General features: G+C 37.1%; 1 protein-coding gene across 8 annotated transcripts in view; it reads left to right on the forward strand.

Annotated features, from left to right (window-relative positions):
- Window positions 1-16,819, forward strand: part of foxp1b (forkhead box P1b) — a 312,762-nt gene that overhangs the window by 283,114 nt on the left and 12,829 nt on the right. For all 8 annotated transcript variants that reach the window (XR_015762942.1, XM_088005937.1, XM_088005936.1 and 5 more), the window contains one exon: window positions 16,115-16,319. Coding sequence is in view for 7 of the 8 variants with exons in the window: in XM_088005937.1 (XP_087862063.1) it covers window positions 16,115-16,319 (205 nt within the window). In the remaining variant the exon portion in view is untranslated. The remainder of the gene's footprint in view (window positions 1-16,114; window positions 16,320-16,819) is intronic.

The following is a 16,819-nucleotide window of genomic DNA, read 5'->3' on the forward strand; positions in this document are numbered from 1 at the left end:
CATAACACATGTCATGAACATGAATAAGCCTTCATGAATATTGATGACTGTTGTCATAAAGCATCATTCGGTAAATTATGACACTTTTAATACAAAGTTGACATTATTCAAAATGTCTTTGTTATGACAACTTGACATTAACCAGGAAATCATTACTGTTTAAACTTTACCTTTAATAACATAAAGTTACCTAATTTTTAAAGTGAAATCAGTAATTATTTTATAACAAATTTATATCAGTAATGATTTCTTGGTTAATGTCAGGTTGTCATCACAAAGACATTTTGAATAATGTCAACTTTGTATTAAAAGTGTCATAATTTACCGAATGATGCTTTATGACAACAGTCATAAATATTCATGAAGGCTTATTGATGTTCATGACATGTGTTATGTCATGTTTATGACAGTGTTATGACAGTCTTATTCACACCCCTTCAAATAAAGTGTTACCATGTTTTTAAAGTGGGGTCAAAAAATGTTAACAAAAATAAGTAAAAAAGTTGAGTATGTTTAGCATTTATATTGAATTTCTTAAAGTGCAAATGGGATGTTTGTAGAAAAGCTCACTGTTTTTTGAAAACAATAAAAAAGTGGCACAGTTAAAACATGTTCAGAAAAGACTAGTTCTAGACCTGGAGTGCTTAATATGTCGATCGACTGGTCGGTAGCGGAAGGTTTTGAGTCGATCTCGGCATTAGGTGACAAACTGAACGCCGCCAGGACGCTGAGACCAGCAGGTCCTCCTCTGACTCGCTTATCAAAACGTTCGTAACTTTATTAAAGAATAAAAAAATCAACAAAACATGTTCAAAATGACCCAACAAAAATAATAATCAAAGTAATTATTGTTTCAACACGGTGTCATTCTGTGCGTTTCATTTCCATTACCAAAATAAAATTAAAAAAAAAAAAAGGCAATTCAAAGATCGACTCTCTGACTAACATCAGGAGTTTAAAATTATTTAATCAGCCACCGCTGTGTTCAGGGGAACGCTTTTTAATGATGGTGAAATAAATATCAATCCTGAAAACCTAATATCGTAACAGACTGAATGTCATGTTTTTAATGTAATCTCTGGGTGGTTTGCCCAATTTGCAGGGCGCAGGTGGTTGTCACGGCAACGGGTGTGCTTAAGAGAGAAACAGAGAAAGAGAGAGTGATGGGGAGAGAGGGAGAGAGAAAGTAAAAAGGTATGGGTGGTTTTGAGTTGATTAATTGACCTTCTTTGTATCTTTGCTGTGATGGATCACAGCTGCTGTAATTTCTGAACGTTCAACAAACGATAAACTTGGACTAATTACTTTGTTTGTTTGCAAGAACACGTCATTCACAACAAGCATTAAATAGGACAAATATATTTCATTAAATATTTAACAAACAAATGGCTCCTACCGTGACAATTATATGAAACGAAATTGTCTAATATAAAAAAAAATAGTATGATGCTCTCTGGCATCTCGCTTTTCCTCTATCAAACATGCTATTTATTTTTATCTCTTATTTATTGGAAATATTGATGTTGACGAGACTTTCTCCAAAATAATAACCTTTTTCAACCTTTACATCTCCACTGTTGAAAATGAGAAGCTAACATTCACAAATGACAGTGAAATAAAATCCAGTCCAACATCTGGTTTGAGGTGATTCCTCTGGAACCTGTTGGAGGAAAAATATCCCAACCTCAGAAGATGAGCTTTAACCTGACAGTGTTCTTTGGTTCCTTCTATCAGTCTGCAATTTCTCATTTTGAGGTCATCAACCCAAATTTCAGATCTACCATGACTGACTGACACCTGCTGGCCTCAGGTTTGCAACCAGCTTCTGACTGTGAAACCAGTAACCTCCTCCCAGTGTCAGAATCTCACTGAGGAAGAAACTGCGTTAGGTTTTCTGTCACTTTATTATTTCTGCTATAACTGATGTATATTTGCATATAAAATAAGTCAATAGAGTTTAATTTGCAATTTTTATGTCTTTGTGTCATGAGGTAGATCTCAGGCAGCTGGTGAGAGAAAAAGTAGATCTTGGTCTCAAAAAGTTTGGGCACCCCTGTTCTAGACTGTAGTAATTTCTTCTACACTGAAAGAAATAACTCTTTGGATTAACATAAAAAAATCATGGAAAGATTTTCCACCTGATTACTTTGCTTTATTTCAGCACTATGTAATTTTGTTACTCCAATTTAAAGCAAATGTGTTGGTTCAACTTAACTTTTGTGGTTGATTCAACTTATTTACTTTAGTTGGACCCAATGTAATTTAATAGAACCAGACCAACTAATTTTACAGTGATACCTTCACACTACTTAATTAAGTTGATCCAACTCATGAAAATTAAGTTAGCTGAACAAACATGCTTCATGCTTCATGCTTAAGGGGTCACTCAAACTTCAAGATCCGCAATTTTAGAACAACAAGAAAAAGCTTCTGTATTTCAATTAAAGGTGTAAAGTTATGGAACAAGTTACATGAAGATTTAAAACAAAGCAATAGTTTAACACAATTCAAAAGAAAGTACAAAGAGGTAATTTTCAATAGATACACATATGGGTGACAGAAAGCAATAAGGTGTGTATTGCAGATAACTTGGTGTAAGGGTTTAGAAAGACAAACCAGCATAAAATGGGAAAATGTATAGGTAAATATTAGTAACTGTTACTTCTGACTGCCACTTTGATTTTGATTTTTTTAATGACAGTAGGACTCTAAAGTTTCAAGTGTTTAGGGGTAGGAGTTTATAAGTTCTCACTTCTTCCTACCCCATTTTGAGCATGATATGTTAACTGAAACAAAAAAATCTGTATTTTCTCTTCTTTCTTATGCACTTCTTGTTACTGTGCACTATTTTATTTTTATATTTGTATCATGTTCGAATAAAATTTCATTTCATTTCATTTCATTTCATTTCATGCTGAAAGAAAGCTATATAATCGTGTGGAAAATCTTTCCATGATTGAATTATGTTAATTCAAAGACATTTTCTTAAGTGCTATTAAATGAAGTGTTTTAAGACCACACTGAAAGAAGAAAGAACACTCAACAATGAGAAAAAGTACAACATGAACTGTATTTTCAAAATTGTTATCCATTTTCTTTTTACACAGCACAAAAAACAGCTGAGTTGAAAGTTGAAATAAACAACAAAAGGTCAGTTTTTTTTTCCAGAAAAAAACTGGGCTGTGTTTAGCATAGATCAAATTCTTAACAACATAAAAAGTGTCAGTAAATTTGCTCAACTTTGCGAACTGTAACAGTTAAAATTTAGTTTTCGACTGCGGTCTTTGGAAAAACATGTAAAGATAGATTGCCCAAGTTGTTCATCACTTCCACCCCGTCCAGGAGAATCCCAACATCCTCAATGGCATCGCCAGGCTCTGCACACTCCGGTCGGATAACAGATTCCACAGACGGTCTCGGCCATTTGTGCACCTTGATGATGGGAACAAGGGTGGGGTTTTGGAGGGGGGAGATTTCACATCTCATTAAATAAAAAAATAACTTTACACTTATTTGGCTGACTCACCAACAGCTAAGGTCCATCAAAGATCTGTCTGTGTTAATTGTGAGTCCAGTGGTAAGATTTCCCATTTAGAAAAGGTACCATATTTTCTACATTTTTACAAAAATCGTCTTATAATCCGGTGCACCTTGTGGTGCGGAAAATACGGTATATTGTCTCATATGGAAAAACATGAAGAGAAGGGATGAATCCCAAATAGGCCCCATATTCCATGGCCTGTTCTCCTCAATTGAAATGACAGTCTGAGGATCCACCACACAGACTGTCATTCTAAACCAGTCCTACTTATGTGCAAACAAAGCCCTGACTCTGTACACAAACCAAACATCTTATACATGAAGAACCTGTCTTGTTTCCTGGATGGAGGAAATGTCATGACTATGTGTGGTAGTTATTTCCAAATAGATCAGTACTAACATCTTAGGTAAAGTTACTTAATATTTTTGTCTGCATATGAAACAATGCTGTTAGAAAAAAAGGCTAAATAAAACAGGCCAAAGATCTTTTTGTGGAGTTTAACTCACCTAAAAATCCTCATTTTAAACCCACTTAACAATAACTGTAATTATATCAATCTTACTAATGATTATCCTTTTCTGTGGGAGAAATCTAAAAGCATCTCAAAAGTCAAATTAAAATTGAATGTACCCAAGTGAAAAAAAAGAAGAGTTTTAATGATCATCTCTTATTTTAAATTTATTGGTAATTCACAGGAAGTCCAATTAACTCCAACTATAATCACCTCTTTTGTGGACACAAAGATAAATTAACATACCATGTACTCTTTCTCCAGCTTCTCTGGATCTTCATCCAGGTACGCACACAGACCTTTTAGGATCCACTCTCGTCTGACTTCAGCCGTGTTTTCCTAAATATGCAGATCAGAAAACAATGAGAACAACCGCCAAAATCCAGCAGTATACTATAGGGTCACATACTTGAAAACTTAGCTACATTCAAAGGAAGTCACAACGGAAGTGATCAGTGGCTTGCAGCCTATATGAAAGATCTTTAAAATAGTTATTCTCCTTTCATTATGCCATGACTAAAATTAAGTTTAACATTTTATTTAAACTTCTAACTGAAGCTGTCACCTAAGAAATATTTATGTCTGAAACAAGGGTACAGTATAGGGGGATATACTGTGAAAAATCTATTTCCTCTGCCTTCTCCCAGTGCTAGAAACAACCAGTCAGTAGCAGGAGAGTTTTAGTGCTGTCAATCACAATCTCATGTCGCTGCTCATCCTTCTTCCCCCTTGCTCTGTACTATTCTGTAGCTAGCATAGGGCTGATAGCAGCTCATATCTACTAGACAGAGAGAGACAACACTCCTTACAGTTCCACATTCCCACGCAGATAAAGACAAATAAAACAGACTTGCCAAATACAAGTTCAGCTGAACCCTTATGATCGCTCTAACACTAGATTCAGTCATTTTAGATCTGGCAAAACTTATCATTAGCCACTGCAATCTAAAACTTGATGGCCGATGAGCCCCTTCACCAGAGCTTATGTAGGTGGATAACAGGCAGGTGATGTTCTGAAAGAGATCAGATTTTCAAACATTAAAATATGTAATTCACCCTGAGCAGAGTTGTATCTGAACATTCAAACTTTTAGTACAAGTCTCTTGAATGCATCATGAATCAATCAATCAAATTTTATTTGTACAGCACATTTCAGCAGAAAGGCATTTCAAAGGGCTTTACATAATTAAAAACAGAAACACAGAGTCATGCAACATTTAATAAACAGTGAAACAGATAAAAAGTAAAGTCAAAAACATTAAAAACATTGAAGACATTAAAACCGCACTAAGCCTAATTTAGCTATAAGCAACTCTAAACAGGTGGGTTTTAAGTTGAGATTTAAAGGCACCCAGTGTTTCAGCTGTTCTGAAACTGAATATAACCACTGGGCACATGCAAGCATGTATGTGCAGAACAGTGGTGACTTGAACATGGTAGAAAGCAATAAAAATATAAAACATAAAAATCTAAACAAAAACCTCAACATTTCAAAATTAAACCGATAAACTTAAAAATTGTTTTTGAACTACAATTATTTGGGGAAAAACAAGTACAATAACAAAATACATCTTTAGAGCAGAGGAATATATGTATTTAAAAAAAAGAAAGCTCAAGTCTGTTCATGGACTAATAGGAATAATGGACAATCCTCTGAGTGTTTCAGCCAGAAAACAATACTAGAAATCCATAGTTAGAAGGTGGACATTTATGTGGACATTGGAAGCACATTTAAAGCTCTAACAGCAAAGGTTTCCGCAGGTTTCTCTGACTCAAATTTAATACTTTTTATTATTAATAAATAAAGAATCTGTATTACAAAAGTGTGTGTGCATCCAATGTCCACTCTGCATTTACCTACATAATAACAGTACTGAAATTAAATAATAATAAAAAAACATTTAAATAGACTTATGTTTGGCCCCAGTGTTTAAAATCCACTAAACCTCAGACTTCAGAGTTTGTATGGCACCAGATGCTGAATTTACATCAGTCCAACTTTTTTCCAGGGAGTTTTAACAACCTGAGGAGGAGCAAAACTGTGACATTTATGGGGTCCGTTTTTTGTCTTGACAGCAGCTTTGAGACCCTTACACTGCTTCATGTGATGTTAGCATGATTTGAGTACATCAATTACATAGAAACGTGACCGAACATAGAAAAAAATGTTTTTTTTTAAAAGTCTGATGATTTTAATTTGCATCTTTTTATTTCGATTTTGATTTTGATTTAGATGGATGAAAATAGACTGAATCTTACCTTTTTCAAATTAAGCAGATCCAAATCAGGAATCTTCCCGCTTCTCTTGAAAGAACAATTTGAAGTTTTCCCAGACACAAGATCTCGCGTGATCTCGCTAGCATCTCGCGTGATCTTCCGTAATCTCGCTAGACCCTCTTCGGCGGGAGATTAGTCTGACTAAATTGAATCACGTTGTCTCAACTTGAATACATTTTATTAACGCTAGGTTGTTGAATTTTATGTTTATTTGACGTGATTTTGTCATATTTGCCTTTGAAACATAAAATAATTCTGTTAAACATGTTATTTTTTATAAACGCAATAACCACTTCAATTCAGTTGTGCTTTGACACAAGCATGGAGCAAGCAGGAAATGGTGCAAATGTTAGAAAAACGCTGATTAATTACCAGATAACCATCACTTCATGTGATGTTAACACATGTTAGCCACTGACATGAGTACATCAATTACATAGTGTGAAGGTATCACTGTTAAATAAGTTGGTTTCAACTAAATTTGCATTCATCTTAATCAAGTCAATTATTTGGTCCAAAACATTGCAAATTAGTTGGTCTGGTTCTATTAAATTACATTGGGTCCAACTAAAGTAAATAAGTTGAATCAACCACAAAAGTTAAGTTGAGCCAACACATTTGCTTTAAATTGGAATAACCTTAATAAATTAAGTTGAGCCAACACATTTGCTTTAAATTGGAGTAACAGAATTACATAGTGCTGAAATAAAGCAAAGTAATCAGGTGGAAAATCTTTCCATGATTTTTTTTTATGTTAATCCAAAGAGTTATTTCTTTCAGTGTACATAGCAACACTGATATGTGCACAATCCTGCCAGGAAAATTTAGTATTCTCTAAACTGCAGCTGGCGTTTTCCTGGCACGAAAAACAATCATCTCGCAGGGCCTCGTGTGATTTCCCATGATCTCGCGGGATCTGCCGTGATCTCGCTCGTCTCCTCCAGCACAAGATCAGTCTGACTATAATGAATCGTGTTATCTCAACATGATTCAATTTCATAAACGTTAAGTTGATGAATTTCTTGTTTGTTCAACATGATTTTATCACGTTTTTGTTTAAAACATGAAATTATTGTGTTAAAAGTACATGATATTCTTTTATTAATGTAATAACCCCCTAAGTTCATTTTTTTGAGTGTAAGTAAAAAAAAAAGAATCCCAAAAATATGTAGTTTTAGTTTCATCTCAAATGTAAAACACATAAATGACAAAAGAAACCAGAACATTTTCATTCAGGAAGCAAAATAAACATTTTTACAAACATTCTACTTCTTATTTTCAACCATAAGGTTCACTTCTCTATCCCTGTCCTACAGGGCTAAGGGGCATGTGGCATTTAAGTGTTGGCTCTGTTTTGTCATATTTAAGATGGGGGGAGGGGAACCTCACTGTCATATTTCAGTCCATATGACAGTTCATTCAGCCAGCCACATGAGCAGATATAATTTTACTGCAGGGCATAAATGTAAAGTCCTGCTCACAAATGCACGTGAATGGACATAAACACTCAGGACATGTGCCATTTGGATCGTTTATTTACAGTCAGTGAGGAGACTATTGACATCCAGAGACCACTCACACACGCCTTTGGTGCAGCCAGTCGACGGTAAGCACTCTGGGGACTCTCACTGACAATAAGCTGTCTGTTTAAGCAGCCTGTGCGATTGTGTAGATTGGGGCGCGGAACGAGGGTTCTGACACGGGGACATTTGTGTACAAAAAGTGGTTGGGGTGGCAGATAGCATCTCAAGTTTGCTACCTCTCGTCTCTCTCAGGGCCCCCGGTAGAATGGGTATCAGAGCTCAGCATTAATGCTCTCGAGGGGGCAAGCTGGGATTTTTTTTTTTTTTTCCTTTTTATTATTCAAATAAATAGACTCCCATTCTCTGGGGCAGCTCTGCCTGCTGTGAGCTGCTGTGATGAAAGTGTCTTGCATTTGGCTGGGTGAGTGGAGGAGGACTTCCACAGGTCAAGGTCTTTGGTCCCGTTGAGGCTTGAAGGAGGCTGCATCAGAGGAACCTGCAGATAGGATGCAGAGCGAAATCATCTCCAGAGATGACCTGAAATAGAGCCCCTTTGAAGAGTAGAGTCATTCTTGTACATGCTGCTGCAGCTTCTCCTTTGGTGTTAGAAATTTATATGTAAACAATGTTTGAGGAATATCACAGCAAAACATTTAGATAGAATTTGTAGGAAGAGATCTCTCCATGTCATAACACCACGATATTTCCTGTTAAAGTGAAATCTGCCTTGTCTTGTTGAACACTAGCTTGTAGCTCTGAGTTATTATATGAGGGCATGTGCTTTAAGCTTGACAGTTGTGTTTCCATTAACCATAAATTTGCTTAACGGAAGCACAAAAATTTCAAAAAACCATGTTTTTGATAAAATAAAGTTTTTAGGGTGAGGTGGTTTTGTTGGCTATATCAAAAAAATTTGCAAATTGCATTCCACAAAACTGCAATGGAAACGCTTTTTTTGCATCACACCAGTCACTAACATAATAAAGGTATGCTGCTACTGGCGGAAATGATGAATAAGACGACAGGAAATAGGAGGATCATGGTTTTGTATTTTTTAAGACAAAGTGCAGCTGGCTCCACCAGAGCTCTCTCAGCATTGCAGTTTGTAAAAAGTTGTCATTCCAATGTGCTGAATCCATCGCTCTTCTGCAAAATCGCAGCCTGTCGCAAGTCTAAGAAGCTGTTGCTCCAACACCTATGTAACGTGATTTTATTGCATTTCTTACTCTTACTGGCAACATCACAATTGTATATTATCAACATTTGCGCATGTCAACAAAGATTTGATATCTTTCTTATTTTGAAGTAAGAAAGGAATTAGGTCCTGAGCTTCTCTGTTGTGTTGACAAAATTAGCTAATAATGACTTCTGGACTGATGACATTTAGTTGCATCAGAATTGAAGAAGCCATTACCACTCTCCAAGGCTTGCTAACTGTTAGCTGATAGATTCTAAAGTTAGCAACTGCTTTGGGCTATTTTGCAGTTTTTCAGTGATTCCTGAGAGGGAAGAGTACAAAGGATGCCATTATTTTTGGAGAATCTTCAACAGACTTACATGTAGACTTACTTTATTGTCATTACAAAATGCACAATAGTGAAATTGGCAACATAATTTTGTTGCTTGGCTACTGGAGTACATAGAAAAAATATTGAAAAACTATGTGTGACTATGCATACATAAGTGTGCTGTGGGTGCACGTGAAAAAAAAATTAAAAAATAGATAACTAAAAGCAAGCAAAGCTCAGGATTTTCTTTTGAATTTTGCTACACAGTAAAAATGCCAGTGTTGAATTAACACCCAAAAGTGTCTATATGTGTCCAAGTCAGCAGGTGTTAAAGTAACACTTTTGAAAGTGTTAAAAGATTGACACCCATTTTTTTCTTAAATTAACTTTGGTCTATAATGGGTTTAAGAAAAGCTAAACTTTCCATTTCTATGTATTGTTTTGAATATTTTCCACTGGATTTGATTGATATTGACACCTTGTGGGTCAATTATTTACTTTTTTAACACCACATTATGTTTTGTGATCAACACTACACTGGTGTTACTTTTAATATATGTTAACACCAGCACCGTGTTAATGTGACACTCTGTATTATTCAATTGAACACCAGCTGACTTGGACACATAGATACTTTTGGGTGTTAATTCAACACTGGCATTTTTACTGTGTACAGTAAACGTCAACCGGAAATTACCAGTGTAAACAATAATCCTCCACTGTGGAGAGAGAATTACAGATCCGAACGAGACACTGTTAATGATAATTCAATATTTGGAAGTATGACCAACACAGACTGAACAGCTTTGTTCACTTCCTCCTCTGGCATTGCTAAAACTACAGGCAGACATCAATTCTAAAGCAGCGCAGAAAATTGATGTCATCATTCACAACTTCTCCTTCTGTTTGCTGATTGGTGGAATCCACTTCATTGAATTCAATGGAATACTGAAGGGAGATGAGAATTGCTTAGGAAGGAAATGGCCATCCTAGCAGAGCATAATTTACAATTTTTTTATTTGAGTCCAGGGAGCCACTAAAAAAAAACATAGGAAAAAACATTTCTATTGCAAAATTTATCTTAATAACTATGAGTCAGATTTGAACCAGACTGTTTACGCAGCCCAAGTATCATCTAACACAGATTTTGAGATTAATTGAAGCTTTACTGTTTGTTAAAACAGAAAGGTGTGATGACAATCCTACAATTAGAAGCATAAAAAAACTATTATATGTAATGGTCAAAGCTGATTTCCTATCGACTCCTCTCAGCAACTGGATATATTTGTGCTCTGCTGGCAAAATGTAGCTAATAAAGCGTGCTCACAAATTATAACAGGATCAGATTTGGATAGGGACGGGCAGAAGATGAAAACTAAATGTGCCACTTTGGCAATCCTTGTTTCTGTGTGTGTATTTGTCTCAGTGTGAGTGGGCAGATGTCACCAAGCATTTTTGTCAGAAATCTGACCTTTTTCGCCATACATAATTAAGGAGGGACTTTTTGTTTATTTTCTTTAGCAGCTTGCGAGTCAAAGCCAGTATAATTAGATCACCAATTACCATTTAATTAATTTCAGTGTGAAGTCTCATTTTGTCTGGGAACTGGAGTGAGCCCAAATGGTGAGGCAAACAAAGGCAAGGCTATTACCAGCCTGTCTGGCCTATTGTTGGAGCTCTCTGTGTTTATGGCCAGGGAATATGGATGAAACATGAAACAAAGCCCGCTAATCCACAGGAAGAGAAGTCAACATGACAGCCTCCTTCTATTGATAGCATTGTGTCAGAAACACGCAAACCCAAGAGTAATTTATTTTCTTCAGATTTTTTTCTCCCCAGAATAATATGTTGTCTGCTGCCATTTGCCTGCCTGTGTGCAGAGCTGCCAAAATCCCAAATTATTTGAGCAGACTCTCGCCAAAAAAAAAGGCAGAGTTCGATCTGCAAAATGTAAATAGACATCCTGAGGATTTGGACATAAAAAGGTGGAGGCAGGAGGGAATTCACAGAACACAGTTGTCGCTAATTTTGGAGGCAGGAGGAAATAAAATCAGACAATTACTTTTAAGAACAAAGATGTTGCAGTGTGTCTAAATCCTGGGAGGCCAGTGTTAATGTCATGCCATCGGAAAAGATTCTGGTTCTGGTTAGGAATTAGCGATGTAATGTGTAAAGCAGGGGTGGAGCTACTGGCCTGGATCTACGCCTATTGCCACCCCAGCTGGCGACTATGAATTAAAAAAATTGTTATTGCAAATTGGACATTAAGCAGATGAGTCTCTTTTTTCCGACAACATTGACTGCAACGCAATGTAACCTGACACCTATTGGTAAGTAGTGGCAAGAAGCTGCAACGACAGAGGGCGAGGCAGCAGCATTGATATATATGGATGGATATATATTACTGGATTAAACATTCCATGACTTATCGTGGGCCACACATGCACCATTGCTGTCCATTGAGTCAGGAATATCGGTGGTCAGGAAAATACCACAATCATGCAAAGAATCTGAAATGACATAATGTTTAGTGGTTAATTCAACCCTATGACAGCCATAGATAACAAGGTTCAAGGGTTTCACATTTAACAGGTGAGGAAAACGTTTTAATTTAAAGAAAACATTGAACAAGTGAGCAGTGGGTCAGTTATACTAGCCTAACTGTTGCTGGCCTGGTATTGACTTTGATAACCTTAGCATGTGCTGCGCAGTTCGGTGTGTTTTGGTTCCGTTAGCACTAAACAAGTCATCAGTAGAGCAGCTGTTTAAATCAGCTAATCAACCACCGCGGTGTTCAGGCGAAAACTTATTAATAATCACAATATAGACATTAAGCCTGACAGCATAATGTAACAGACTGGATGTTCTGTTTCGGTGTTTTTACAAACTTTTTTGTCTGGGAAATGTTAGTTTTTTGGTATTGATTCTCCCTCATAGGCTTGAAAGTATCTCTGCTCTATCTGCTCATTGATTTAACTGTCGGTTGCCATGGCAACTGATCAATGTGTAGGATAATGTCAACAGAGTGAAAAACAGCAGACTAGAAGTGGTTCTGTCTAGTTTGGTTCTTCAGCTTTATTGTACCTTTATTGTGGCGCACTGCAGCCACTGCGATTCCTAAAAACAAGCAACAAAAACTGAGCTAATCCCCTGTGTTTGCAAAACATGATATTTATAACAGTCGTCAAACTACGGCTCCTACAGCATATTTAAAATAAAACGATTGACCAATATAAAAGAAATTTGCCCCTTCTTGCATCTTGACAGAACTAACAGAAACTAAACTGTTTATAGATTTGCATCATGGAGAATTTATGTATCAAACATCAGTTTTCTCAGCTTTATTTAAGTCGTTTTTAAAAGTTATATCTGATAACAAATAATGGCGCTACTAATATTTCTGTGATATTCTGCTTGTACTGCATTGGAATAGAATAGTTTTCAAAGCATCACATAGCGACTAATAGGCGCTGTCCAATCAGTAATACATATCAATTAGCAGCAGTATGGAAGATGCAAAAATAATTAACTATACTATATATATATATATATAGTGGCTTATGCTGCCACCCCTGAAAAATCCTTGGCCCCCTCTTACCAGTCCATAGATAATACAGTAATGACGCCAACACACCACAGATGTAGTCTTTATTAGAATAAGAACGAGCTGCTATTCCTGAGGCTGCAGCTGACGTCTCTAACAAACCGTTACACTCAACTGAATAGCTTCACTGCTAACACACTGAACTCCCTCTTCTTCTGGTCCTGGTCCTCCATTGATCCCCCCCACATGACATGTCTATCACATGTGAGAGTGGGAGTCAGCAGAGTCAGACAGGGGAAGCCCATAACTCTACACATAACAATGATCACAGTGCAACGTATAACAAATACACATAACCATGTGGACACCAGAACTAAAATACAGAATTGTTACAATATGTTTCTAGATCGGCCACTGGTGTAAAGAATTTGTTCTAGTAAAGATTAACATTAATTGATGACATTTGGAGCACCTGTAAAACCCCCATTAATCCAGAAGGGACGTATAAAGGTCTGTTTCCATCTGAAGGATCCTGGTCAACATAGGCATCAAAGAAACAAAGAGGGGGCAGTTTAGCCCCAGATCTATTTCTGTCCTTTCGTTGGTGTATGTCGCCTAGCAACCGATTGTGCTAAACTGCTAAACCTGGAGCTCATATTTTTGCTTATTTTTAAAAAATGTTTTTGCATATTCAAGCCTTTTTAATTAATTAAATTGATTAGAAACATAAGCCTAGCAACACAACTGCTTTACGTAGTGTGACAATCATGCTTCAAATGAGGCCTTCAAAGGATGTATCCCCTGAATTTGGATGGTGAGTATTACGAGGTTCAAGACATGCAACACAGTCATTTATGCTTGAATCCCTGTTGGTACCTGGGTAGGGTTTAGACTCTTACTTTGAAGTTAGAAAGGAAGTAGTTTCTGCCTTGCTACTTTGGATCAACACAATTTGATCCCATTGCTCGTTCAGCTGCCCACCAGTTTGAAATTGTTCATCTGGGGTTCTCCACAGAATAAAGAAAAAACAAATGACATACAGATGAGATATGAAACCTTCCAAAATTAACTGTTATCTGATAGTGACTCTAAAGTTGGTATCTGCTTTGGAGCAGATGCTACATTGATTCACTGTTTCTCAAGTTTAAGATAAGTCAGAAATGGATTAAATTATTGTTCACTGGTTGTAGAATTTTTTTTTTTAATTTTCAAGGCCGAGCAAACAAAATAATCAGAAATCTTCATTTTCCCCAAAATATTGTCTTATCCTTGTCTTATCTCATGCTTGTTAAAACTATATCGTCTCTACTTGTAACACATCTTTTACCCACTAGTGTCAGGCATCAAAAATTATCTTTTCACCCCAATTATGTGTAAAAATCCAATTTCTAATCCCTTACAATCAACATGTCAGATTTTTGAAACCATCTTTCTTTTCATTTCACGTTCAGTATTTTCTCCTTTTTCCTGTCTCTGTCTTAAATCATGTTTAATTTGGAAACTGGCCTCCTTAAGCAAATTAGCAATTAGAACAATTTTGCAAAAATATGTATATGTGTCATTAGTTTTCCTGCCAATTAATAGCTGGAGCATGGGGTCAGGCAAGAATTTTCCACTTGACTGCTCCAGTACAGAGGCTTAGCTCTCAGAGCTGCTGCTGCGGCTATCAGAAGGAGAAGGGGAAAAAAGAAAACCATGCTGTACCTTTGGAGCACTTGCCATAATTAGTTTACCTTGTAGCCATTATTTCTTAAATCTCTCTTTCGCCTTGGCTGACCTGACCCATCCCTGCTCGGCGCTGTAACCAAAGACTCTCTTCAAAGTGCTGCCTCTGAAGACGCTGTAGGTTCTTCTTAACAATGGCCTCATGGACCTAATGATGGAGGTCGCTAAGGCCCAGTAGTTAATCATCACATCACCTCTGTAAGCACCTCCTAATTAGAGTTCTCACAATACAATTTCAGCTTGTAATTAGCCCAGATTGGCTTCTTCCTCTGGTGTTCTTATTAAGCAGTAGGTGAGAATCAGGATGAGTTGTCCAGACTAGGCAATATGGACTTAAAGGAGCAGTGTTACTTAAAATTGACTTTTATTGAGTTTTATGTCATGCTATGTTATTCTCTCATCAAAAAGAGAGAATAACTCTCTTTTTGATGAGAAAAAGAGAGTTATTCTCTTTTTCAATGACGTTGGACATTGTCCAACGTCCAATGTGACGTTGGACAATGTCCAACGTCACATTGTCCAAGTCAGCACCCGAGGCCTCTCCACCCCTGAGCCTCCCGCAGACCCCCACCACGCCCACAGCGCCCCTCACGCCCCTCTCTCAGACCCACTCTGTCATCACATGCATTGTTTCATGCATACTTGCAAAATCCTTTATTCTCCAAAGCAACCATTTAGTTGTGCAAAATGCCTGGGTGGACTTAGCATCACCTTCTAGAATGAAGCTCCTCTTCAGGGCTGCAGTTTCCAAGCCTCAGAGCTTTAGCTTTACAGAGCATCCCTCCCCCGCGCTCCTCCACTCAGCTCCTTAAGACTAACCAGCAGCAATTAGCAAAAATCTGCTGAGGTCATTATGCGAGCTACATCTCAGTGCAACGCTGGTCAAAATGTTGTTAAAGAGTTAATAGAGGAGCCATGTTGTGCTGACTTCCTGAAGGTGGAGCATCGGAAAGAGACAGAGGCCCAATTTCAAGCCGTTAAATTACACAGTCAATTTTTAGCCATATTTGATATATATAGCATATTTATAGCAACTCAAGGAAACATAGCTACCATGCTATAAAATGGCATTATGTGGTTGGAAAACACTACTGCCTCTTTAAAGCTTTATCAGATTATTTTGTGATAGTGCTGTGATAAAAGTAAAAGTGAAGATAAGAAATTTTTTTTATCAATCTCACAAATAAAGTGATTATTGTCACTGGACTATACACAGTAACTGCATTAAATCATATTTTTACATTTATTGATAGAATACTCTCATTAAACAAACAGTGGATGACATTTCAGACAGTTTTGGGGGATTTCAAATATTTGGGAATGAGGTGAAGACGGTGGCGAGAGAAAGAAATTTATCACAATAAATGATAAACGATACAATAAATGCCCACACCTAACTCAAATTCAATCTAACAATGCTGCTGAAAGGTGAAAAATGTTTTAATCTCAAAGTCTCTCTGCTCTGTCTGGTTTTCCTTTCCTCAGCTCAACCTCGTGTCCAACGTCACATTGTCCAAGTCAGCACCCGAGGCCTCTCCACCCCTGAGCCTCCCGCAGACCCCCACCACGCCCACAGCGCCCCTCACGCCCCTCTCTCAGACCCACTCCGTCATCACAGCCACCAGCCTCCACAGCGTGGGGCCGATGCGACGACGCTACTCAGAAAAGTACAACATGCCCATCTCCCCAGGTATGGCGGATTTTTGCAGAAACTTATAAGTATAAGTAAAAAGTATCGTTTGCTTTCTCTTTTTTACATTTGTCAAGTTACAACGTCAAACTTGATTGTTTTTGTTGGGTTTTATGTGAGAAACCAAGAAAAGTTAGCATCAGATTTTGAGGCATAAGGAAAAGGTTCAAAGTTTATATGGGGTTAGGTTTAAGGCATATAGGGTATTTTTAACAGGTGCAAAAGTGTGATTCATTTATATTAAGCTTCCTTTACCTTGATGTCCCTCAACAACATGTAGTGAAACTAACCACCATTACAAGTCACCTAATTAGTAAATCTACCTGTGTTAAATTGAGCTAAATAATGGGACAATTAAGGTACATTTATCTAATTCAACCATATTCCGAACGTTCCCATTTATATGTGGTGGGAAGCGAGTCAATGATGGAATTGGAATTGATGGAATTATGATGGAAATAAATACAGAGTAATACTGAAGAAAAGTGTTACAGCCTGCT

Source organism: Poecilia mexicana, unplaced genomic scaffold (genome assembly GCF_051168715.1).
Source record: "Poecilia mexicana isolate PSO_F unplaced genomic scaffold, ASM5116871v1 scaffold_5, whole genome shotgun sequence".
NCBI classification, from domain to species: Eukaryota; Metazoa; Chordata; class Actinopteri; order Cyprinodontiformes; family Poeciliidae; genus Poecilia; species Poecilia mexicana.